Here is a 14,893-nt window from a genome sequence, read left to right as displayed (position 1 = left end):
CCCTGCGGCACCCCGTAATTGAGGGGCCTTGGGGTCGACCTCTGCCCTCTGACCAACACCGACTGCGACCTGTCCGAGAGGTAGGAGGAGAACCATCGAAGGACGGTGCCTCCCACTCCCACCTCTCGCAACCGTCGCAGAAGGATACCATGGTCGATGGTATCGAAGGCCGCTGAAAGGTCAAGGAGCACAAGGATAGAGGGGTGACCCCTATCCCTGGCTCATCAATCAGCGTGACCAAAGCAGTTTCCGTGCTGTAACCAGGCCTGAAACCCGACTGAAAGGAATCCAGTCATGATGGAGGCGGAGGCCCTGGGGAGGTGCGCAGAGCGCCACCTGCTTTTCATCAGAGCAGACCACATTTCCGAGATCAGCAACCAGAAGGCAGATTGGTTGAGCCAGCAAACGATCGATCATTCGGAGTGGCAATTACACCTGGACATCTTCGATCAGATTGTGCGGAGGTTCGGCGAACTACAGGTTCTTTGCCACTCACGCCAACACTCACCTGCCTTACCGGTCTCCAGGGGCAGAGGGGACACAGAGGCTTCAGTTCCACAATTGCTGGACTTTCTCCAGGAAGGGTTGGACAAGGGTTTGGCCCCCAACACCCTACGCCGCCAGGTAGCAGCTTTGTCCACCATCCTCTCCAGGGGTTTGAGCCAACATCCTCAAGTTAAAAGCTTCCTGAAAGGCGCAACTAACATCAGGCCTCCAACAGTACACCGATATCCATCTTGGAACCTGCCGTTTGTCCTTTGAGCCTTAACGGGGGCTCCATTCGAGCCGCTCCGGACTGTGTCTCTATGGCATCTGACAATTAAGACAGCCCTCCTGGTTGCTATCACTTCGGCTAAAAGGATATCCGAGTTAGTGGCTCTTTTGGTCAGGGAGGACTTATGTATTATTCACCTGGATAGGGTATTCTACGGCTTGACCCTACCTTTATTCCTAAAGTCAACACACACTTTCACAGATCACAAGAAATTATCCTTCCCAACTTTTGCCCCAAACCATCGCATCCCAAGGAAAGGGAATGGCACAAGTTGGACGTAAGACGTGCAGTACGCATCTATGTCAGGAGAACCATAGAATTCAGATGTTCTGAGTCATTCTTCGTCTCTTTCCATCCTGGGTCCCAAGGACGAAAAGCATTGTCGCATACCATCGGATGTTGGCTGCGGGCCGGCATCAAGCTGGCATACGAACATCAGGGCAGGTCTGTGCTGGGTCGTGTGACCGCTCACTTGACAAGAAGTGCTGCCACATCTGCTGCATGGGTGACCCAGGCGTCAATCATTGACATTTGTAGGGCAGCCACATGGGCGTCTCCCACAGCCTTCATTCGTAACTACAAAATAGACACCTTTGCCTCGGCCGAAGCCTCCTTGGGGAGAAGAATTTTGCAAAAGGTTGCAGAGGCTCTGGACTCTAAGAACTCTTCCTACCCTGGGACATCATAGCTTGGGTATGTCCCATGCTTGGACTCTCCAAGCAGCGCTCAGAAGAAAGACCGTTGGCTTACCTGAACGGTTGTTCTCTGGGCACTGCGGGAGAGTCCAAACCCACCCAGGGTCTGGATTGTCTCCGATGAAGACTTCGAGGAACTGTGGAGGCAGTCCTGAGCTGAGTGTTCTCCGTTTTTAAACTGAGATTGAAGAGGCAAAGGGAGGCGTGGTCAAGGTGAAAAAAGATACTCAGTCCTAGGGCAGATAGAGTGTGTTAACCCATGCTTGGACTCTCCTGCAGCACCCAGAGAATGACCGTTCAGGTAAGCCAAAGGTCTTTCTATACCACTTGATAGTGCTTTACAGCTCTCTCTAAGCAGTTTACAGAGTCAGCATATTGCGCCTAACAATCTGGGTCCTCATTTTATCGAGCTTGGAAGGTTGGATGGCTGAGTGAACCTTGAGCTGGTAAGAATTGAACTGCTGGCAGTTGGCAGAATTAGTCTACAATATTGCATTCTAACCACTACACCACCATGGCTCCTTTTATATTATATTTTGTATGCAAGTATTTCTTCAACTTTGGGTATCTTCGATTATATTTTGTTTCCTATCTTTGTCCTTACCTTGATTCTAGGATCACTTCTCATTTTATTTTTCATGGTTTAACGTGCTCTACACTTTTTTCTAGAGTTAGGCAACAGGTAGCTCTTGGGCCATTTCTTGTGCCATATTCCATTTTTTATAATTTCCTAAGCGTAACTGAGGTCACCAATACCTTTCAGTGGCTCAGTTGCAGAAAATCAATGGTATAGAGCAGGGGTGTCAAATTCAAGGCCCAGGGGCCGGATCCGGTTCATGGAGTACTGAAATCTGGCCTGCAGGACCGCTCTGGAAACAGCAAAGGACCGGCCCACAGTGCTTCTTCCAGTGAAAATGGGCTCCATTTTCAGCTGCCACGGCCTCCTCCGTTCTCACTGGCAGAGGGTTGCAGGAGGACATGGTAGCCAAAAACAGAGCTCGGGAGCCTGTTTTCACTGGCAGAGCGCTCAGGACACCACAGGCGCCCCTGACAGGAGTGACGTTGAGCTGGCCATGCCAACCCTGGCCACAGCCACCCCGCCCACTGAGGTCAAACATAACCCTGATGAAATCGAGTTTGACACCCCTGGTATAGAGTCATATAGTTTTAAGGAGAAAAAAAACATGAAATCTGTTCTGTAGTGCTACATTACATTTAGCATACTTTATAGTATAGCAAAAAACTCCCACATCTACAAGAAACCAAGAGCAAGAAGGAATATTGTGACCTTCCCCAATTTGCAGTAATATTTCTCTTGTAGCACTCAATGCTTTGAAGTTAATAGTCTGTTATTCAAATGATATTTATCCCTGCTTTGGGCTTTGGGCTGTATGCAATATTTCTATTTCAGCCAAGCTGACCCTTTTACTAATATGTATTTTTTCAACAGTCAGAATTGTATTTTGTTTTTTCCCCCTTCTGTTTTTCTCACAGAATTTGTAGAGGGGAAAGATTGCTTAAATAAACTGTCCCTTCCTAAACCACTTTTCACAATGTTTGCCTAAATATTATTAACCATAGGTTAACAAGCTCAGCTCTTCCACCTTAATTAATTATGCTGCTTTCTGAAATTGGCACAATTCTAATCAATTTCACCTTAAAGATTTGCCTCCTAACAGGGTAAGCATATAGCTGATTTTAAGGCATTCCTTTCATGTATATTCACCATTGTGTACTTGCTTACTCTCTTGTAATTGAATTTTAATAATTTACATTACAAGAACTTTATACAGAATCAAAGTTGCGTGAAATAGTTCTACAAGAGTGGGTGAGGTGAGAGTCCCTAAGAGTATGTCTAATTATTTATTTGATTTTTATCCCCCTTGTTATTGTTTATAAGTAACGCAAGGCAGCAAACATTACTAATGCTCTTCCTTCTGTTATTTTCCTCAAAGCACAAATCCTGGGAGGTGGCTTGGGTTGAGAGAGAGAGAGAGAGAGAGAGAGAGAGGGAGGGAGGGAGGGAGGGAGGGAGGGAGGGAGGGAGGGAGGGAGGGGGAGGGAGGGAGGGAGGGAGGGAGGGAGGGAGGGAGGGAGAGAGAGAGAGAGAGAGAGAGAGAGAGAGAGAGAGAGAGAGAAAAAGAAAAAGAAAAAAGAAAAAGAAAAAGAAAAAGAAAAAGAAAAAGAAAGAAAACAACTGACTGGCCCAAAGTCATCCAACTGGTTTTTGATGTGTCATATGGGACTAGAACTGTCCCCTGGTTCTTAGGCTCACACCACTAGACTAAGCTGGCTTTCTTTGTAACTTTGGGAGCTGTAGAATTAAAAGAAATTGCTCATGTTTCCTTTTCCTGATCTTTATACTGTCTTTGCATTTGCACAGTGGGGTTATATATAATGATTCACTTGTGTCTGTGTTATTGCCATACAGAAAAGGGAAGAAGATATAATTATGTACTTAACTCTCTTTCGGAAAATAGGCTTAAAGCTGTTTTAAAATGGCATAAAGCCTGCAAAATAGTTTGATTATTGTAGTCTTGTTTAGTCTGGGGCCTGGTTAGATTCAGTCATTGCATAAGTAAGAGTTTTGTTTATATGTTTAGAATAATTATATTATGCCCATATGTGCATTTGAAAAGATTGGCAATACAAGTCAAAATCATTTTGGTTTCTCTTACATTTTTTTTGCCTCGTTCATATCCTAATGTGATCATAATAACAAAATTTAGGTGTGCTTTGATATAGAGAGCAAATGATTTGAAAATAAGAAAATAATGGAAGCACTGCATTTTAATTTTTAAGAGTTAAGATGATTAAAATTTACTCCCTCACCCTCACACTTTTTGGCATTAAATCTGGAAAGTATTCATTTTCTTCCTTTCTCCCCCCTCTTCCTTTCTTTCAGGCAAGGAAACTGAAAAAGCCAAAGATCGTTATGATAAAGCCACAATGAAACTTCACATGTTGCACAATCAATATGTGTTGGCATTGAAAGGAGCACAGTTACATCAGCACCAGTATTATGATGCTACACTTCCTTTATTCCTTGACTCTTTGCAGAAGATGCAAGAAGAAATGATTAAAGGACTGTAAGATGTAGTGTTTTGTTTCATAAAAGCATGTGTAGTCCTCCTAACTTTTCATTTTAAGTTTTTAGAAATGAATAGCAATGTGCTAAGCTTCTATATGTGATATTTCTAACTGGTATAAAATAACAGGTTTTTGTAATGTTTGAAATTTTGTATGCCAGGTACAAACCTCACTTATGAATCAATATCACAGAATTTTAATAGTTCATCTTTTATAGTAAAATTGTAATTTGCAATTAGAATTAGAAACTTTTCCGATACTGAACATCTAAAGCCCTTATATGAGTGCCCTGTTGTAGAACACTCCTCATAGTTGATACTCTGTTTTTCTTAACCAGTGAGAGCCATTTCATTCTTCTGAGCTTTTTATTTATAGTTTTGTTTTTGTTTTTTCTGTTGCCCTAGCTGCTATTTATTGTATTTTTCGGACTATAAGACGCACCTAACTTTTGGCGAGGAAAACAAGAAAACAAAATCTGCCTCTGCCTTCCAGCCATTTGCTCCTTGCAGCAAGCAGCAAACAGCCTGGTCAGCTTCAGCACAGCCTGATTTAGCACAAGCAGCTGATTGGCGGTTGGATCTCCCTCCTGGAACACTGCCTATCAGCTGTTCCAGGCTGTGGGGATTGCCACTGCCAATTGCCACCGACACCGCCCATCGCTGCTGCCATCTATCACTGCCGCTGTGCATCCTGTTTTCGGCCTGTGCCAGGTGGTGGTGAAAATTTTCACCACCTGGAATAGGCCAACAATGAGGCACGCGAAGGGTAAAAATAGAGCGTGCAAAGGTCAAAAATAGGATGTGTGGTGGCAAAAAATGGGGCACGTGGAGGCGATGATAGGTGGCAGTGGTGATGGATGGCGATGGGCGGTGGCGCAGCCTGGAACAGCTGATAGGTAGTATTCCGGAATCAGCTGCTCGTGCTAAATCAGGCTGTGCTGAAGCTGACCAGGCTGTTTGCTGCAAGGAGGTAAATTGCTGGGAGGCAGAGGCCAAAGGATGTGGGTGAGCGGGGCTTCTGTAATGTTTGCTGCACAGACATTTCCACCCACATTTTTTTTGGGGGGGAAGTGTGTCTTATACACCGAAAAATATGGTATTTTTGTGATAATTTTGTCTACATTTGTTCATTTGTTAAAGTACAAGTGGGCACATCATCTGTGGGCCTTGGGGGAATAGTTATAGATGGAGTGAGGAATAAAAGATTGAATATCAGCAGGCTGGTAACTGTTGTAGTGGAAGGGAGAAGAAAAACATAATGGCTGTTTTTGATCCTTGAAACCAAGCCTTGATTTCACACTTTTAAAGATCTTGGTATTTTTTTGTCTATTGTGCCAGATTAGTCCAAAATAAGTCTCATTGTGAGATAATGCACAATTAACAGACTTAACAGAGATCTGACAGTGAGAGCCATATAAACCAGAATGGAACCAATTCCTTGTGTCTGGATACTTTTTAGCAGAAAGCCAGGAGAAGCAAAATGGAGGTGGTATGGCTGTGATCTGTAAGAATTGCATCTCCCTCACCAGATTATCTGAGAGAACTCTTTCATGTTGCCTGTATATATATGAGAAATCTTTGGACTAGGAGTAGATTGAAAGTTCTGTTAGCATTCTACTTTAGCTTGCTGCTTAGCAGAATCTCTTACTGAGCTGACAAGATTGCTGTTATTGATAATACTAGAGACTTCTACCTTAAGGTCGTTGGGTGCTGTCAATATACTGATGAAAACTAGCTGTGCATGCTAGTTGGTATCAACTGTGATTGGAGCAACCTATACATTAATATATTTCTATGTGAAGCCTGTAGGAAACAGTCTACTGAATTTCTGCCTGTGGTTATTAGTTGGCTGGATAAGAAATAACAAATTGAAACTGAACATTCAATATGAGGTGCTTATTGTGAAGGGCCATAATTTTAGAACAGTGTAGTTGTCAGTCCTGTATGGGATTACACAATCCAAGAAGTAGCAAGAACATAAGTTTAAAGTTTTTTTTCCCTAAATCCACAATTTCTGTAGTTAGCCAGGTTGAAGAAATATTTAGAACTGCCTTTTACCAGCTTTGGTTGATTACCAAATATGTCTATTTCTGAAAATAATAACCATAAAGCGTTGCTACACTTGCTAGTAACCAATAGGCTTAACCATAGTTATATATTTTACATGCAACTATTTTTGTCCTTTGATTGGAAACTGGTTTGTATAAAATACACTAGTTAGATTGCACCCTGGAAGAATACTCCAAATGATACCTTTAATTAAAATACTGCAGTGGCTGCCAATCTAGTTGCAAGCAAAATACAAAAGGGCAGATTATTAGTGCACTTCATGCCTTTCATCCTGGCTACTGTACTCGAAAGAATCTCTCATTCTGAATAATGTTCACAATTACTGATGTTATCCGAGGGTATTTTGTTGATAGTTGATGTAGACCCATTGGATATCAACTCTGTTTCTGCCCCAGATCTTTGGAACACACTACAGCCAAATTAAGAGGCTGACGTCTTTATTCATATTTTTTTTAAAAAAGCTTTAAAACGCATTCTGTATAAACTGCTGATTATAACTGTTAAATTTAATTATATTAATTTGCTTTATTTTGTATTAATCAAAAATTCAAAGGTTCTTATATTTTCATTGTATTTTTTATTCTATTTATTTACTAGATAGACTTTGATACAAGCAGTAGTGTAATAAACAAACAAACCTACAAATAGATTATGGGACTTTTTAAAGTAATGATAATTACCTTCTAAACTCTTGTTCACTATTCATATTACATGATAGTCTTTTCAGTATAATTGTTTCTGTCAGTATCTGAAATCAGATTGTTTCCTAAAATACTAATGAGTATTTTGAAATCATCACAGCTATGTTTCAAAATATTTGTTTTTAATGGAAACCAAAATTGCAATTCCCAAATCAGGAGACATATTATTTTGTGACTGAAGTTCCTTTTATTTTTTCAATAAAAAGCATAGGATTATTGTTTATTGTCCTTATCTGTTCAGTATTTTGAATTGTTTAGTGATTATTTTGCAACTGTAGAAGTTATGTTTGTTCATTGGACTTGTTTACATGAAATAAAAGGATAGTTAGTTTATCTTTGCCCCAACTTTTCCATTATATATTATGAACATTTCTATTATATATTATGAAAGATTTTAAAATATTGGGTTCTTTAGAAACCATAAAGAGATCATTTTTAAAGTACTGGCTATTTTTTATGTTAGCGATTGTGTTTGTGTCTGGATTTATTAATATTTCTCTTAAAATGTCTTGAAAAATGTTATGCTACATGAACATAATATCATATAATATATTTATTATAATTGTATTTTTCACATTTTTTCAATGTCATTGTGCTGCAACTGCAGTAAATCTCTTAATTAGAATAGATTACACTGAGTAGATTATTACCAGTTTATGTGAGATAAAGACTTCATGTAGTTTTTCCTTCAGTGTAACAAAACAACAGTCAGATGAGGAAAACTAAGGCAGATACTGTACATTCATCTAGTACTTAATCTATGGTCTGAAAAACAAGAGAAAAAAAATGGAGCAGTTTTAGCTGTTCACTTGATTATTTCCAGTTCGAATAGAGGAAGAGAAGCTCTTTGTCAGTAATGTGATGAAGAAAATTATAAATAGGTATATTAAACTAGCTAAAATACTGTGACATAACTGTTCCTTTGCCCAAGGTATCTAAAGGGTTCATTAATATTTGTGACTTATTTAAAAGAAGTGGACATGACAAGTTTAGAAAAAAGACTTTAAAAAAATAGATTATAATCTTGATTTAAAATGGGCTTGTGAGAAATTAGTGCACTTTCTAATGCATACATTTCAGAGCATTTAGCATATATTTCTCTATAGTTTGGCCAATATTTACTATATTAATATCCTTTGGCATTCCTGGATTATCACTGGACAAATTTATAAATACACCATATAAATACATTGTACAACAATGATTTCTGTCATTCCAAAAATATTTCAAAATTCAATGAGCATTGAAAGTATACCTTACTATTGCTAATTCACACAGTTTTTTTGTCATTCTATGGGGAGAAAAAAGGAAAAACATTTTTTGTTGTTAATTTGGTGTTCTAGAAATTTCATTCCAGTTTCTAAAACACACATATTTGTGTATTGAGAAAAGATACACAGTATGATTACCCCAAAAAATTTAAAAGTAACAGATTACCTTGAGGGTTGGGTAAATAAATAGTAATACGGATGGTGTGTTGTAGACAGAAAAAGAGTGGTATTAAGGCGTAGTGGATTACAAAAGTAGAATGGAGAAGACTTAATGAGAATTCATCATAGGGACAAAAAAATTTGTAAAATCAGTTATCCAGTGAAATGAAGAACACCTTTGGGAACAATAGGGATCACTTAATTTTTAAACATTTGTAATTTCAAAAGCATCTTTGAAGTATTCTCACAAAATCGCTGTCAAGGAGTTTGGACTCAGACCAAAGAGATCCAGGTTCTAATCCATCCTCAGGCACAGAAGCTCACTGGGAGAATATGGACCAGTCACACTTTCTCAGCCCAACCCATTTTATAGGATTGCTATTGTGTGGAAAGATGGGAAAGAGCATTACATAAACTGCTTACACTAGCTAAAATACTGTGAAGTAACTTTTTCCTTGCCCAAGGTATATAAAAGGTCCATTAATATTTGTGATGTATTTAGAACAAGTGGACATAACAAGTTAAGTTTCTCTTAAAATAGCAAAAAGACTTTTAAAAATAGATTATAATCTATTGCTGTAAAATAGTTGGGACAACTATCAAATCAATCAGTCCCATTTTCTAGGAGGAAAATGTTGACTTTTTTTCCTCATCATTATCTCTCCAGGATACAACTATTCATTTTCCAGTGCATCTTTATCTTATTCCTAATAAATGGGCATACCTTATATCAAAGCAGTGTTCAATTATCCACTGGTTTTATTTTTCTAAGACCCATTGATAATCTTGGAAGTAAATGTGCAGGTGGCACTCTTGCATTGTAGATGTGAGCTTTTCATTTAAAATTATAGTAGTAGTATTTTAATTGAGAGTCATATACATATTGGTGCCTTGCCGTGCATTAAAGACAATATCCAAATGTAGGGAATAGATTCCTTAGCAGAAGTACTATATTTGAAAGATTCTGATGGAGCACAAGAACAGAGCTTAGTCTATAAGACAAATGGTTAACTTTCAAAGTAAAATAAGTTCAATAAAAATATTGTGCAGATCTCTAGTATTTTTCTTCATAAGTTTCTAAAACAAGAAGAACACTGCCTGGGAGTAAAGCCTATTAATTTATTTGACCTTACATGTGATCAAGCACCATAATGTGAAAGAATGCTAGGCACTAGTGGGCAGATAAGCTCAACACTCAATTCGGAATAGTTGAAGTAGGAGTTTCATGAGGAATGAACTGCACGTACTACCAAATATTCTGATCATTTGAAGGGTTCTCTAATGTAGGCTTAATTGTCAAAAGCCTACATTAGATAACCCTTCAAATGAACAGGACACTTTTTGGGATATCTCATTTGAAATAAAATCCACACAACCTTGAGTAAGTAGAAAGAAGGCCATCAAGGGTGATCACAGAACACAAAATTAAACCCTATGAAAAGAAGTTGGAAAACTGGAAATATTCAGTTTGAAGAATAGATAACTCTTTGAATATTTGAAAGGATGTTACACAGAAGGCAGCCAAGACTGTTCTCTATCATCCCAGAAGGCCAATAAATGTGAATTATAGTAAGGCAGTTTCTACTGACTGTTAAAAAAAAAGCTGTTAACAGTAAAAACAGATTGGTACTATACTATAGTAAAGAAATTAATTTTAAAAATAGTTGGACAATTATCTATTCTATATACATTAACTTATTTTCCTGTGCAAAACTGGGAACTGAATTGCATTGCTTTAAATCACCTTGATTCTACGTTTATACATTTATACTTTATATATTGTTTAAAATATATATTTAATATATTTTCATGGTATTTTTTTTTTCAGGAAAGGAATCTTAGAAGAATACAGTCAGATCACCAGCCTTGTGACAGAAGAACTAGTGAACGTTCATAAAGAGATCCAGATATCTGTTGAACAATTAGACCCTGGTTCAGAGTACAGTAGTTTCATAGAAACCCACAGGTAAAATATTGGTGGTAGTATTTTACTGCACAAAAATATGTTCTTAACAATGCAGTACAATGTGTTTATAGAAATAAGTCCATGTAATAGCAAAAGTGATCTGTGTGATTTAAATTGCCCAACTATTACAAATTTCTCTTCCATATAAAACTCTTTCACATAAATTATTTAATGCACACAATGACATCAGATAATCTGGGTAGATAATTAAATCTCTGCATTCCTATTCCTGTAATCTGCAAAAAAGTTCCTCTGTTGATAATAAAAGATTTCTTCAGATATTTTGCTATATGGACTGAGGTTTTTGTTGCTGTTAGAAAGTTTGTATGTTACAATTATTGATGCATAGGTTTTAAAAGAACATGCAAGACTGTTAAATTGCATGATTATTACTTGAGGCATCTATTAATTTTAGCAATTAAATAAAATTAATTTTTTAACTTGTTTGCTATTTTAAAGGAATATTCATTTTAAATATAAAATATATGTTCAAAAACATACTGTTATTTATAGCTACTACATTTTTATTGATTTGCAGAATTTACTTTTGAGTTTGCAATTATAAATGTAGTATATATGTAAAGAAAATCAGTTTTAATTTAGAATGGCAGAACATCTCTCGAAAGTTCTGTTTATATTAATTTTAGAAATAGTCTGGTTCTTTAATAGTTATTTACTTCTGCCACTGCAGTTCTTTGCTAGAAATCTATTGCAGCAAATAGAATTCCACAGAAGAGGTAACAGAATTCTAATATACTGAAGCAGTAAAAGAGTATCTTCTATAGTAGACTTTGTTTCATTTCAAAAATCTAAATGTGATTTACTGTAGCAGACTGAAGTGGATGAATCTGTGCTTTTGATTGTATATCCAAAACTTTCATACTTAGAGATAAATTTCTTAACTGTCCATCTCCATCAGAGAATGAATGAATGAATGAATGAATGAATGAATGAATGAATGAATGAAAAACCATTACAACATGGCATAGTTATGCCAGAAAGTATGATATAACTATAAAGTGGTATTTTTTATTCAGCTAACTTTAAATTATTATAACTTTCAGGGTCAATGCATCTTAACTTATAATTAATCTACCCAGTACAATGATCGGTGATGGAAGCTTGTTACTGCAGCCACAATTCTGAATAATTTCTTTTTTTCCCCTTTCCCCTGAAGAAGGGAAGTCCTAGGAGCTCATCAGTTCTTTGAGTAGGTTCTTAAAAAATGCTGTCAAGTGGTTTGAAAAAAGAAATGCTAATACTTGTATTATTATTGCTTTTTTTTTACTAAAGGACATCAGATATTGAACAACAAGAAATTGAATTTGATACATCATTATTAGAAGAAAATGAAAATCTTCAAGCTAATGAGATTATGTGGAATAATTTGACAGCTGAAGGTTTACAAACTATGTAAGTAATTTAGTATCTTTTTTCCTTTTCAATTTTGGCTATGTAAGATATAAAAAGTGTGCTGAATCAGGTAAGAACTATGTAATATAAAAAAATTTATAAGAAAGTTGTAGCCATTCTGTCTTTTTGTCTCCCTTCCAATTTTTCTTAATGATCAGGTTGTATACAAAATAAAATATAAATCAAAATGGTTATGCTATCAAAAATTATTTTGCTTTTTTAATTTAAGTTTTGAGAAATGTGGGTCTATATTTCTTTTGCCAAGAATTACATAAAAGAGTTGTGTAAGATTGTGGTTGGATGATGGCTACTTCAGAGAAAGTTGGAGAATAATGACAATGAAATCTCACTATAACAAGCCACTTAGGAAGAGGGAGTTCTGTTACACTTTGTCCATTTAATATTAAAGTATATCATCAGGACTACGTAGGGCATTTCATAATGGTATCATTATGCAAATGGCAAATTGTGTAATTTGCATCAATTTATTTCAGATACAGTGGGCAGCTGTTATTTAGAGGAAAGATTGGAATGAAATTTGGTTGATTAAATGGGATTCTATTAAATCAAGGTTAAAAGGCATCTGGGAAGAAGAGAACTCTGTGGTACAGCAATCCACACATCAAGAAGAACATGTGCCCATAGGACTGACAAAAATGCTTCTAAAACTGGACCAGCTTTGTATCAAAACAGTGTCATAGTGAAATCTATCTTACATTTTTGTAGTTCTTTCTCCTGTCTGAATTATGTAATGTCCTGAATAGCATTCTTGTTTTACAGGAAGGCCCAGATTGCTCGTCTTGTTTTGACAATAGACTAGCTGTTCCATATGTAAAAACTAACTCATAGTGAGAAGCAGTTGGATGTTAGAGGATATGTTGGAAGGAAGGTTAAATTAGAAGGTGTTGAATGGGATATGGGAAGGGAAAAGTTAGGGGTAGTAACAGCGGAAATAAGATGAGACGTATTGGACTATGCCTAGTTGGGGAGGCAAGCCAGACTGGAGTTGACTCTGGATAAAGGCAGAAGCTTTGGAGAGTAAGCAAAGTTGCTGCTGGTTTATGTTTTGCAGAGACAGCTGCAGAAGAAAGAGAGAACAGAGTGATAACTGCCATTGTTGATCAGGCACTCACAGGAGAGCCACGGAGCTGACTTATCCAGAAAAATACTTAAAATTTGTGGCTGGAACAATATCCTGGCAAAATCAGTGAGAATGTTAGAGACCAGAACAAAGAATAGAGAATTGTTTGCAAGGTTTGGAGCAAAATCCAGAAGAGTAGAAGACTGGAAGCTGTTTTTGGCAACAGGTTCCTAAATACTTGTTTGGCTGGAGGAAAGAGAAAAGAGAGAGAACTGAATGAAATAAACAGCCAAGGCTTTGTTTGAAAGCATAGCTTGTGGACTGGTGATGGGTTATAATATTAGACTCCTTGGGTGATATGCTGCAAGGATCCCCTTTGAATGAGAAAATTGAAGAGGAGCCCTTACTTTACTTAATAAACAGGTAGGCTCTAGATAATTGATTTATAATAGGTAGTTGAATATGAAGAAAAGGAGAAGTGGAGATGTTTATGTCTGATTTTGAATATAATATTGAAGAGGAGTCTAATTGTAACTTTAGAATTTATCATTTTGCCTTGTTAATCTCCATTACGTTGAGGTGGTCCAAGTGCTAGATGAGATTGTTCTAAGTCACCCAATTTCAGTTGTCAAATCAGTCTGTTCTCCTGTTATTGTAGGAGCTTCAGGAGTGAAAGAAACTGAAAAGCCAGAACCAATGTTGATATAAAATAAAAAATGACTGAGATCCAAATGGCCATATTTGTGACCACATAGTGACAATAAAAGCAGTAAAACATCTGTTCTATGATTTTGTCAATGGAATCAACAGCCATGTTCAGCATAATCACTGGGGTTATGGCAAGGAGACTTATCCATTTTTATTTTAGCACCAATTAAACTACAAATCCTTGGTAATTGTAACTGTTACATTACTGTTGAATTACTACAGTGCAAACCATACAAGGTTGCATTTGGTAATGACTCAAAACTTGCAGCTGGTTCAGTGTAACAAATGACAGGAAACAGAACATACTACTGTAGATTTTCATGTACTTTGGTTCTTGGATCTGTTACCAGCCAGTTTTGGTGGCCAGTTCAAAATTCAAAGTGCTATTAACTATAAAGACCTGGAATGTTGTTAGGACACATATGAGTCAGCCTTATTAAACACGATTTTGTCTTTTAGTCTATACATCTAGAGAGCTTACCTGAAATATTCCACTGCAACAAGTTAAGGGATGTGAACCAGTAATTTATGTAGTAGTCCAACCAATGATGTGCTTTGTCCCTTATCTTGTGATGTTTTGGAAATCACCAAGGCTGTAAAAACAGTTCAATAGGCCCATGCCCCAGAATGAGGAATGATGAGAAACCATCTAGTTTGGAGCTATGATTGTTTTAATGTAGATGAGGGTGGTAGGATTTGGGTTAAATTTTGAATGATAGACCACCTAATAATTAATACTAATAATTTTATGTCATTAAATATATCTTTGTATGAATGAGTGTATCTGTAGACAAATAATCATTGTTATAACATGATAGCACCTTACATTTCTCCCATGCATTCATTTATGTAAGAAAGTTTCTCGTTTCTGTACTATCATCAGGGTTGACCATATCCCCCCGCAAAAAAAAAGATGTACAAGGAAGTTGATGAAGTTCATCAACTTCCTTGTCATTGCTGTGAAA

At 37.1% G+C, this 14,893-nt stretch overlaps 1 protein-coding gene across 4 annotated transcripts in view; it reads left to right on the top strand.

Annotated features, from left to right (window-relative positions):
* Positions 1-14,893, top strand: part of FER (FER tyrosine kinase) — a 129,885-nt gene that overhangs the window by 22,910 nt on the left and 92,082 nt on the right. For 3 of the 4 annotated variants that reach the window (XR_004254994.1, XM_032213491.1, XM_032213490.1), the window contains exons 6-8: positions 4,376-4,559; positions 10,589-10,726; positions 12,020-12,139. Coding sequence is in view for 3 of the 4 variants with exons in the window: in XM_032213491.1 (XP_032069382.1) it covers positions 4,376-4,559; positions 10,589-10,726; positions 12,020-12,139 (442 nt within the window). In the remaining variant the exon portion in view is untranslated. Of the gene's footprint in view, positions 1-4,375; positions 4,560-10,588; positions 10,727-12,019; positions 12,140-13,330; positions 13,644-14,893 lie in introns of those variants that run through there. The other variant, XM_032213493.1, reaches the window with a different exon arrangement.

The sequence above is a fragment of the Thamnophis elegans genome, chromosome 3, assembly GCF_009769535.1.
Source record: "Thamnophis elegans isolate rThaEle1 chromosome 3, rThaEle1.pri, whole genome shotgun sequence".
Taxonomy (NCBI): domain Eukaryota; kingdom Metazoa; phylum Chordata; class Lepidosauria; order Squamata; family Colubridae; genus Thamnophis; species Thamnophis elegans.
Note: the sequence above shows the minus strand (reverse complement) of the source record. Positions and strands in the feature narration are given on the sequence as shown.